Below are 12,425 nucleotides of genomic sequence, written 5' to 3'. Positions count from 1 at the left end.
CAAGATGCTTCCAAATAAGAACACCAAGGAATTTAAAGTTGCTGATCCTCTCCAGCTCTGATCCACCAATAAGGACTGGCTCATCGTCCTCTGGTCTCCTTCTCCTGGTCAATAATCAGCTCATTGGTCTTGTTGACATTGAGGTTGTTGCTGCGGCACCACTCAGCCAGATTTTTAATCTCCCTCCTATGTACTGTTTTGTCACCACCTTTGAGTCGGCCATCGACAGTGGTGTCATCAGCAAACTTGAACGTGGTATTGGAGCTGTGCTGAGCCACACAGCCATAAGTGTAAAGCAAGTAGAGCAGGTGTAGAGATCATGGAGAAGATGTTGTTCCAACAGCACACAATACAATTACATCTCTACCAGCAAAGCTATTCAACAGGCATGATGAAGTGTATAAACATAATTCCCTTAAAGATACCAGGCTTATGCAGATTGGCAGCCTGGCTTTAATATGGAATCTGGAGATATACAGCCAAACAACTGCTGCAGACATATTATGGGTTTCCAAAAAGCATTACAAGCACAAATGCAACAACATTAAGTGTTAAATTTATGGAGGCTACACCTTGTACAGGTTATGTACACAAAGCCATGCCCTTTCTGAAGGGGCTTCTCTGTATCAATTATCAATACTCATTCGTTTCTGCTAAAAGATCACAAGGTACCTCCAAAACAGGAAAGAGATTTTGTACATAACTCTGATTCATTATTCTACAATTTTTAAAGAGAGGAAGACAGCTGAAACTGTAGTTGTTCAGTACTGGACAGGAAACCTTACTGGAAGGAATTTTGCGTGATCTCCTTGTGCAGTGGTGGGCTACAAGAACCAAGGATAAACAACATGCAGACATTGTATTTGATCTGATCACTGCTTACCTGTTGTGGGTACTGCAGCGCACCCCCCATGGTGCCTTGGGTCCGGCCCTGCACACCCACGGGATAGCGCTGAGGCGCTGGAGGTCCATACGGTTGTCCTGGGTAAGGTCCACTTTGTTGCGGAGGTGCCTGCTGTGCATATGGATTATTGCTGCCGCCATAAGGCTGAGGTCTCTTCATCCCCATCTGGTCCATAGGGCTAGTTGGCTGAAAAAGAAATTAACCAGCGATTAGTTATGCTTAGATATACAACAACCACTCCATTCTTTAGTTGTTTCTTAAATGACACGTAAAATTATAAGGAAATGGGAAAATACAAGGAAATAAGGAATACAGGAAAACAACTTGGGCGATTTGTTTTGTTATGTCTCCCCTCTTGCTGTGAAACGGGGACATCTCTTTTTCCCTTATTAGGAAGAGAGAGCCTGTGCTATGTTGAATTACCGGGTGAATGAGTACTGCAAGTCTGCGTCTCTACTGATGCTTTGCTCACGCTTGAGTGCTCAGTGGAGGGTGCAGATGCTTTTTTGCTGGTGGGGGGGTCATTGTTTTGCTGCTGCTTGTGTGTGGGGGGGAGCTGGGGGGGACTTTGAGGTTCTAACATTTAACTAAAATTCATTGAGGCACTCCTCTGTTTTCGTGGATGTTTGTGAAGAAAAAGAATTTCATGAGGTATATTATATACATTTCTCTGACATTAAATTTACTGACTGAAATATTGAAATTACATTGGAAATTATCTTCCCCATCCCTATGTACAAATACACTATTCCTCACAGAATGGAATACAAATCAGTGCCCAGTGTTCGCTGTTGAAGCAGTTACTTTTTAAAGATACTGAGATTTGCAATGGTATCATAGCCATCTCCTGTGAATTATTGTATAATAACATGCCTCACAATAAAGCAGAAGTCTCTAAATTAAGTGATACTGATCCCAAATCTTTCATAAAAATACCACCAGCACTCCAATAGAGCTAGGAGGATAAGCTAATTCAGACACCTGCAGGGACTGTACAAATTGAAGCACAATTTTCTATACAATTACATTGACTAGCCTACATTCTCCCCCATCCCCCAGAGTGCAGGATCCGATCACAACCAAGCAGGAACAGCCACATCACATGTTTAAGCAACCAATTTAAACCATCATCAGTTCATCTTACAAGTAATACTTCACAAAGAAGCTGATGCATAAGGGCATGATGCCAAGGTGGTCAGGGAGAGAGTTAAAGTCGAAAGAATGCAGTCACTACAAATATACAGCACAGTAAGGAACATGCCTGTCAAGTCCAAATTAAACCACATTTTAAAAGTCAATACCAAGTACAGTACAACTCTGACAATCCAGAATATGATTGTTTAGAAATCCTGATGGTCTGGCATCTGGTTCATTCATGAGTCCAGAGAGTGAATTGTAGACCATAGACCAGGGGTGTCAAACTACTGGCCCACGAAGGGGTCCAATCCAGCCCGCAGGATGATTTAGGGGGAAAAAAGTATATTCACAACTATTTATGTATCTGTACGGCAGCCGCTCTCTCTCTCCCACCGTTGCTTGTGCTGCTGGCTGTGCCGGCAGCTTGTTGTGTGTACTTAGAAAACAATAGGCTGCAGTTAACCACCCGATGTGCACAAGCACCTACCACCCTGCACTGAAGACCACGGGGGCCCCACTTACATCGTCAGGCACAGTAAAAACACACAGAGTACTCAGGTAAGAAACACCTGTAGCAAGGCTGAGAATGTTTGCTGCTGTGGTTCAAAATGCTTTCCAAGAAAAGTTGACATTGAAGGTCGGATATTCAACGATAATTGGAAAGATCGTTTTTTCTTCTGTGTGGTCAACAGCAAACCTGTGTGTCTGATATGCTCACAACAAGTGGCTGTGGCAAAAGAATACATTATCAAACGACACTATGAGACGTTGCACGGAGAAGAACGGCAATCAGTGTTCACCAAAAGTCGACAGACTCATGATGGAGCTGTCAAGGCCAGCTATATTATTGCCAACAAAATAGCCGCTGCGTCGAAGCCATACACAGAGGGGGAATTCATCAAAGCATGCATGCTGACGCCGGCTGAGCTGGTGTGCCCTGAGAAGAGACAGACTTTTGGTAATATCAACTTGACAAGAAGTAATGTGGCAGAGAGAATCGGGGACCTTGCAGGAGATTTGAACAGTCAACTAAAAGACAAGGTGAAGTCATTTATTGCCTTCTCTATTGTAATTGATGAGAGCACCGACGTGAGTGATGATGTAGCTCAATTGGGAATATTTATTCGTGGTGTTGATGTATCTTTGACCGTCACCGAGGAGTTTGTGGAGATGGTGCCCATGACAAACACCACAACGGCGGACAATGTTTTCTCCAGCCTCGCCGAGGCCTTGGACAGACTGGGGGTTGACTGGAGTCACGCTGTCAGCGTGGCAACAGATGGCGCACCATTCATGGTCGGGAAAAAGGCAGGTGTTGTTGCGAAACTCAGACAGAAAGTTCAGAGAGAGAATCCAGAGCAAGAATTCTGGAATTTTCACTGTATTATACACCAAGAGGCGTTATGTAGCAGCAGCCTGAAAATGGACAATGTCATGGACGTACTAATCAAAACAGTGAATTTTATTAGAGCCAAGGGACTCAACCATCGGCAATTTGACACTCTTTTGTCCGAAAGCAATATTGGACACGGCCTACCCTACCACACTGAAGTACGCTGCTTGAGCAGAGGGGTTGTGCTCAAATGTTTTTTTTCCAATTACGTGCGGAAATTGGACTATTCATGAACGAGAAAGGGAAGCCAGTAGCAGAGTTGGATGACCCAGACTGGTTTCATGATCTTGCATTTTTGGTGGATATAACAGAGCACTTAGATGTGCTCAATGTTAACATGCAAGGCCGTAACAAACTTGTTCTGGAATACTACGACAGCATTCGTGCCTTTCAAATTAAATTAGGCCTGTGGGAGATGCAACTATCCCGGAGCAACCCAGCTCATTCCCCCTCTTTGCAGTCTGTGTGTGTTGCTCATAGGATTAATGACAACATGGACAGGGACAAGGACAAAATATCACAGCTGAAAAGTGAGTTTCAGAATCGTTTCCAAGTCTTCACTCAGCTCGAGAAGGAATTCTCACTATTTTGCTCGCCATTTGCTGTCAACGCAGCATCAGATGTGCCAGAGGAACTCCAAATGGAACTAATTGAAATTCAGTGTAACTCGGCTTTGAAATATAAATTTGAGACTGTGGGTCTGGACTCATTCTATCAATACCTGGGACTGATGTACCCCAAGATGACAGACTTTGCCTCAAAGATCCTTTGCATGTTTGGGACAACATATCTCTGCGAGCAGGCGTTCTCCATAATGAACATTAACAAATCCAAACTGCGCTCACAGCTGACACACAGACATCCAAATGACATTATGAAAATCACAACTGCCCAGAAACTGGTCCCTGATGTTGATAGGCTGGTTAAAGCCAAGAAATGTCAGGTGTCTGGAAGCAGCAAGTGAAAAATGAGTGACACTGTTCGATGCACTGCGACATGTAAGCAAAATGCATTATGAAATATTGCGTGTTCAAGATATCCTGAAGTGGGAGGGTGAGGAGCCAGAGGTCGTGGTACATATAGGTACCAATGACATAGGTAGGAAAAGGGATGAGGTTCTGAAAGGAGAATATAAGGAGCTAGGAAGGGAGTTGAGAAAAAGGACCGCAAAGGTAGTAATCTCGGGATTGCTGCCTGTGCCACGCGACAGTGAGAGTAGGAATGCGATGAGGTGGAGGATAAATGCGTAGCTGAGGGATTGGAGCAGGGGGCAGGGATTCAAGTTTTTGGATCATTGGGACCTCTTTTGGCGCAGGTGTGACCTGTACAAAAAGGACGGGTTACACTTGAATCCTAGGGGGACCAATATGCTGGCAGGGAGATCAGCGGGGGCTACTGAGGTGACTTTAAACTAGAATGGTTGGGGGGCGGGAATCAAATTAAAGAGGCTAGGCGTGAGGAGGTTAGTTCACAGCAGGGGGATGGGAACCAGTGCAGAGAGACAGAGGGGTGTAAAGTGAGGGTAGAAGCAAAAAGTACTAAGGAGAAAAGTAAAAGTGGCAGGCCGACAAATCCAGGGCAAGCATTAAAAAGGGCCACTTTTCAACATAATTGTACAAGGGCTAAGAGAGTTGTAAAAGAGTGCCTGAAGGCTTTGTGTGTCAATGCAAGGAGCATTCATAATAAGGTGGATGAATTGAAAGTGCAGATTGTTATTAATGATTATGATATAGTTGGGATCACAGAGACATGGCTCCAGGGTGACCAGGGATGGGAGCTCAACGTTCAGGGATATTCAATATTCAGGAGGGATAGACATGAAGGAAGGGGAGGTGGGGTGGCGTTGCTGGTTAAAGAAGAGATTAACGCAATAGAAAGGAAGGACATAAGCCGGGAAGATGTGGAATCGATATGGGTAGAGCTGCGTAACACTAAGGGGCAGAAGACGCTGGTGGGAGTTGTGTACAGACCACCTAACAGTAGTAGTGAGGTCGGAGATGGTATTAAACAGGAAATTAGAAATGTGTGCAATAAAGGAACAGTAGTTATAATGGGTGACTTCAATCTACATGTAGATTGGGTGAACCAAATTGGTGAAGGTGCTGAGGAAGAGGATTTCTTGGAATGTACGCGGGATGGTTTTTTGAACCAACATGTCGAGGAACCAACTAGAGAGCAGGCTATTCTGGACTGGGTTTTGAGCAATGAGGAAGGGTTAATTAGCGATCTTGTCGTGAGAGGCCCCTTGGGTAAGAGTGACCATAATATGGTGGAATCTTCATTAAGATGGAGAGTGACATAGTTAATTCAGAAAGAAAGGTTCTGAACTTAAAGAGGGGTAACTTTGAAGGTATGAGATGTGAATTAGCTAAGATAGACTGGCAAATGACACTTAAAGGATTGACGGTGGATATGCAATGGCAAGCATTTAAAGGTTGCATGGATGAACTACAACAATTGTTCATCCCAGTTTGGCAAAAGAATAAATCAAGGAAGGTAGTGCACCCGTGACTGACAAGAGAAATTAGGGATAGTATCAATTCCAAAGAAGAAGCATACGAATTAGCCAGAGAAAGTGGCTCACCTGAGGACTGGGAGAAATTCAGAGTTCAGCAGAGGAGGACAAAAGGCTTAATTAGGAAGGGGAAAAAAGATTATGAGAGAAAACTGGCAGGGAACATAAAAACGGACTGTAAAAGCTTTTATAAATATGTAAAAAGGAAAAGACTGGTAAAGACAAATGTAGGTCCCCTGCAGACAGAAACAGGTGAATTGATTATGGGGAGCAAGGACATGGCAGACCAATTGAATAATTACTTTGGTTCTGTCTTCACTAAGGAGGACATAAATAATCTTCCAGAAATAGTAGGGGACAGAGGGTCCAGTGAGATGGAGGAACTGAGCGAAATACATGTTAGTAGGGAAGTGGTGTTAGGTAAATTGAAGGGATTGAAGGCAGATAAATCCCCAGGGCCAGATGGTCTGCATCCTAGAGTGCTTAAGGAAGTAGCCCAAGAAATAGTGGATGCATTAGTGATAATTTTTCAAAACTCGTTAGATTCTGGACTAGTTCCTGAGGATTGGAGGGTGGCTAATGTAACTCCACTTTTTAAAAAAGGAGGGAGAGGGAAACCGGGGAATTATAGACCGGTTAGCCTAACGTCGGTGGTGGGGAAACTGCTGGAGTCAGTTATCAAGGATGTGATAACAGCACATTTGGAAAGCGGTGAAATCATCGGACAAAGTCAGCATAGATTTGTGAAAGGAAAATCATGTCTGATGAATCTCATAGAATTTTTTGAGGATGTAACTAGTAGAGTGGATAGGGGAGAACCAGTGGATGTGGTATATTTGGATTTTCAAAAGGCTTTTGACAAGGTCCCACACAGGAGATTAGTGTGCAAACTTAAAGCACACGGTATTGGGGGTAAGGTATTGGTGTGGGTGGAGAATTGGTTAGCAGACAGGAAGCAAAGAGTGGGAATAAACAGGACCTTTTCAGAATGGCAGGCGGTGACTAGTGGGGTACCGCAAGGCTCAGTGCTGGGACCCCAGTTGTTTACAATATATATTAATGACTTGGATGAGGGAATTAAATGCAGCATCTCCAAGTTTGCAGAAGACACGAAGCTGGGTGGCAGTGTTAGCTGTGAGGAGGATGCTAAGAGGATGCAGGGTAACTTGGATAGGTTGGGTGAGTGGGCAAATTCATGGCAGATGCAATTTAATGTGGATAAACGTGAAGTTATCCACTTTGGTGGCAAAAATAGGAAAACAGATTATTATCTGAATGGTGGCCGATTAGGAAAAGGGGAGGTGCAACGAGACCTGGGTGTCATTATACACCAGTCATTGAAAGTGGGCATGCAGGTACAGCAGGCGGTGAAAAAGGCGAATGGTATGCTGGCATTTATAGCAAGAGGATTCGAGTACAGATGCAGGGAGGTACTACTGCAGTTGTACAAGGCCTTGGTGAGACCACACCTGGAGTATTGTGTGCAGTTTTGGTCCCCTAATCTGAGGAAAGACATCCTTGCCATAGAGGGAGTACAAAGAAGGTTCACCAGATTGATTCCTGGGATGGCAGGACTTTCATATGAAGAAAGACTGGATGAACTGGGCTTGTACTCGTTGGAATTTAGAAGATTGAGGGGGGATCTGATTGAAACGTATAAAATCCTAAAGGGATTGGACAGGCTAGATGCAGGAAGATTGTTCCCGATGTTGGGGAAGTCCAGAACGAGGGGCCACAGTTTGAGGATAGAGGGGAAGCCTTTTAGGACCGAGATTAGGAAAAACTTCTTCACACAGAGAGTGGTGAATCTGTGGAATTCTCTGCCACAGGAAACAGTTGAGGCCAGTTCATTGGCTATATTTAAGAGGGAGTTAGATATGGCCCTTGTGGCTACGGGGGTCAGGGGGTATGGAGGGAAGGCTGGGGTGGGGTTCTGAGTTGGAGGATCAGCCATGATCATAATAAATGGCGGTGCAGGCTCGAAGGGCCGAATGGCCTACTCCTGCACCTATTTTCTATGTCTATGTCTATAATATTGTGATTCATTCATTTTCTGACTATTCTATGTGATCACTTCAATAAAAATTAGAGGCTAACTGTGTTCATTGTCTGAGTTTGATTGCCGGAAGCAGGCTAATAAAAATTAGGTACAATTGTGGAGCCTACATTTACAATTTGTTTCATTAGGTCTACATTCGTGTCTGCTAATGTTCGATTTCAAATGGTTTATTAATAGAAAGGGTGTGGCTCCCAAAATAGCATCGTTTTTTCTCTCTCATCACAACTTTCTTGTAGCCTACAACTGTAAGTTAATAGCAATCAAAAATAATGCTTGCTAGGCAATCTTCTTCATAAGAAACAAAATTCGTAAAGTGAAACACTTTGCAGTTATACCAGAGACTGAGACACATGAGAGCAGGTTGAAAAAACGAAGGCAACGAAAGCTGTCGGACCACGCATGCATGCACAAATGATCCGGCCCGCATGAAGTCGCATTTTGCTCAATCCGGCCGTGACCTAAAATGAGTCTGACACCCCTGCCATAGACCAAGCAGTACATATAGCAAAAGACGGGTCTGACTGTAGGTCAGGCATGTGGCTGGAATCTAGATTGGTCCAGAGATTCAGGGATTGGAATTAGAGTAGAGCAAGTAAAGCAAGGATCTTTCCTTCACCTTTTAAACTTAGCAGGTTTGGTGGAAAATTTAGATATCACTGTCTAACAGATTTTTTAAATGTAGTTTAAAATTTGTGTGGCATAACAATGAATATCCCTAAAAACAAATCTGCAAGTCTGGCACTACAAAAGACCCAAGGGTGCTAGGTTATCAGACTTTTGCTATATATGGAAACTAATGCCACTTATCAGTCAGACTTCTGGCAGTCACCCAAGTTAATAAATTCCATATAACATCCAACACTTGCAACACTGCATTCATCAGCCAGATTAATTTAAAGACCATGCAGAAACCTCCACCTTCCACCCTTTCCCCAGCCCTGATAAGTACACACAGGCAAAGGACCGAATGGAAGGCAGTGGTGGGAGCACTGAAGACAGATGTGCACAGTGTGTGTTGAACTTACAAGGAGAATTGGTCAAGACAATTGGGCTTTCAAAAATGAAATACAAAAGTACAATCAACAAGTACAATACATGAAATACAGTAAGATCTTTTTTTGGTTAAGTGCCAATCAAACAACACACAAAGTTCTTCCACCATGATCACAATGCCATTTCCTCACGGGGAAATTTGGGTAAAATGCACACATTTTGATCAAAACTTTTTTTTTTGTTAAGAGGACATTGCGAGTGAAAACATCTGGCATCATTTCCAAAATATTTCATTCGATGATATTTTATTGACATGAATTACATATCTACATGCACATACACAGTACTGTGCAAAAGTCTTAGGCATATGTGAAACAAAGATGCTTTCAAAAATAATGAAATGAAAAGCTTCTATCAAAAAAATTACTACGAGGAACACTAGACCCATTGCAATTTGCCTATCGGCACAATAGGTCAACTGCAGACGCAATCTCAATGGCTTTCCACACAGCTTTAGACCACCTAAACCAGTGGTCCCCAACCTCCAGGCCGCGGACCGATACGTTGCTGCGAAGTATGCAGTGGTGCAGCAGTAGTCGGAACGCGCATCAGGATCTGGGCCAACATTTACATGCCGGGTGGCACCTAATTAATTAGCTTGTTTATTTCAGCTTTTTTCTTAAAGATGTGCTGGGTGCGTTCCGACTACCGCTGCACCACTGCATTCTTCACGGCAATGTATCGGTCCGCGGCCCGGAGGTTGGGGACCACTGACCTAGACAACACAAACACCTATGTCAGGATGCTGTTCATCAACCATAGCTCAGCATTTAATACCATCATTCCCACAATCCTGATTGAGAAGTTGTAGAACCTGGGCCTCTGTACCTCCCTCTGCAATTGGATCCTTGACTTCTTAACCGGAAGACCACAATCTGTGCAGATTGGTGATAACATATCCTCCTCACTGACGATCAACATTGGCGCACCTCAGGTGTGTGTGCTTAGCTCACTGCTCTACTCTCTATATACACAGGACTGTGTGGCTAGGCATAGCTCAAAGGCCATCTATAAATTTGCTGACGATACAACCATTGTTGGTAGAATCTCAGGTGGTGACAAGAGGGTGTACAGGAGAGAGATATGCCAACTAGTGGAGTGGTGCCACAGCAACAACCTGGCACTCAACGTCAGTAAGATGAAAGAGCTGATTGTGGACTTCAGGAAGGGTAAGACAAAGGAACACATACCAATCCTCATAGAAGGATCAGAAGTGGAGAGAGTGAGCAGCTTCAAGTTCCTGGGTGTCAAGATCTCTGAGGATCTAATCTGGTCCCAACATATCAATGTAGTTATGAAGAAGGCAAGACAGCGGCTATACTTTATTAGGAGTTTGAAGAGATGTGGCATGTCAACAAATACACTCAAAAACTTCTCTAGTTGTACTGTGGAGGGCATTCTGACAGGCAGCATCACTGTCTGGTATAGAGGGGCTACTGCACAGGACTGAAAGCAGCTGCAGAAGGTTGTAAATCTAGTCAGCTTCATCTTGGGTACTAGCCTGCAAAGTACCCAGGACATCTTTAGGGAGCAGTGTCTCAGAAAGGCAGTGTCCATTATTTAGGACCTCCAGCACCCAGGGCATGCTCTTTTCTCACTGTTACCATCAGGTAGAAGGTACAGAAGCCTGAAGACACACACTCAGCGATTCAGGAACAGCTTCTTCCCCTCTGCCATCCAATTCCTAAGTGGACATTGAATCTTTGGACACTACTTTTTTTTAAAATATACAGTATTTCTGTTTCTGCATGTTTTAATCTATTCAATATATGTAATTGATTTATTTGTTTATTATTTTTTAATTTTATTATTTTTTCTCTCTGCCAGATTATGTATTGCATTGAACTGCTGCTGCTAAATTAACAAATTACACATCACATGCCGGTGATTATAAACCTGATCCTGATTAACGAGTAAAAAAAAATAAATCAAATCAATATTTGGTGTGACCTTTATAACTGCATCAATTCTCTTAGGTACACTGTCATGTAGTTTTACAAGAAAATCAGTTGGTAGGTTGTTCCAAACACCTTGGAGAACTTGTCACAGTTCTTCTGCAGACTTTTGGCTGTCTTGCTTGCTTCTGTCTCTCCAGCTAATCCCAGACAGACTTGATGATGTTGAGATCAGGGCTCTGTGGAGGACATGCCATACCATCTGAAACCATATTAAAAAACCTAGGGTGCCCAAGATATTTGCACAGTACTGTACACGCGCACACACACAATACAAGGAAAGAATAGATGAGAGAGAGAGAACGTCAGAGATCATCTCTCCTAATCCTACATTTTAAATGCTGGAGGAGCAAAGCAATATTCAATGGGTTACCAACAAGCCACAGATTTTTGGCTACCATACTGCAAACCAATGTAAAGTGCATTAATGCAGGCACAAATGCAATTATTTGGAATATAATAATACATTTTTAAAATGCAATCAGCTACAGTATGATGGCATTTCCATTAAATCTATTACGTTATGACTATTCCAAATTGACCATGCATGTTCACTTCACTATGCAGGATAAGATTAAGATTTTTTATATACAAGTTAGTAACTAAAATGCACAGAGTTACATCTGAAAAAGTTCTGTAAGCAGCCAATAACAGCAGTAATGGATGCTATGTGAATATCAAATAACCATCAATTCCAGCTCAAAAATTAACATGCATTCCTAATATCATCAGAAGATCACATTTGTGTGGGAAACACCACTGCTGGAACTAAACTTATCAAAAAGGTATGTAGCAACAATGGCAAAGTTCAAGATTTCTGCAGCAAGTCCATTCTTATTCCTTGCACTTGTAATCAAGGTTGCAATGTAAAACCAATTACTTCTGGTGCAGAGTAACTGCCTGTTGCCATTGGTACTTTCTAGGTACTAACACTCGAAAAGAATAAATGGGGTGGTACAGGAACCTGAAAACACACACTTAACATTTTAAGAACAGCTCCTTCCCCTCTGCCATGAGATTTCTGAATGGACAATGAACCCATCGACACTACCTCCACTATTTTCCCCTCTTTTGGCTGTAATCTATTTTATTAAAATTTATAACATATTTTATGAATTGCACTATACTGCTGCCACAAAACAAATTTTGTGACACCTGTCAGTGATAACAAACCCGATTCTGATGATTAGTAAATGAAATGGTAACAGTTCCCCTATTTAAACAATTTAAAGGAAAATTTGTGATTAAGCAATAATACAGAAATTTAAACCAATTTCAGAGAACACTAAAATTCCAACAGAAAATTAATTACCCTGTCTAGTTTTACAAAAACGCAGAATTATCAGAACAAGATAGGAAACAATGTACAGAGGGCCTGCATAAACGTCAATTACATTTTTACAAAAATG

At 42.6% G+C, this 12,425-nt stretch overlaps 1 protein-coding gene across 2 annotated transcripts in view; it reads right to left on the bottom strand.

The window, feature by feature from the left end:
- Nucleotides 1-12,425, bottom strand: part of arid1ab (AT-rich interactive domain 1Ab) — a 128,365-nt gene that overhangs the window by 86,996 nt on the left and 28,944 nt on the right. For both annotated transcript variants that reach the window (XM_063033829.1, XM_063033830.1), the window contains exon 2: nucleotides 884-1,090. In XM_063033829.1, the coding sequence (XP_062889899.1) occupies nucleotides 884-1,090 (207 nt within the window). The remainder of the gene's footprint in view (nucleotides 1-883; nucleotides 1,091-12,425) is intronic.

The sequence above is a fragment of the Mobula hypostoma genome, chromosome 26 (genome assembly GCF_963921235.1).
Source record: "Mobula hypostoma chromosome 26, sMobHyp1.1, whole genome shotgun sequence".
In the NCBI taxonomy this organism is placed as follows: domain Eukaryota; kingdom Metazoa; phylum Chordata; class Chondrichthyes; order Myliobatiformes; family Myliobatidae; genus Mobula; species Mobula hypostoma.
This window is presented reverse-complemented; position numbering and strand designations above follow the sequence as displayed.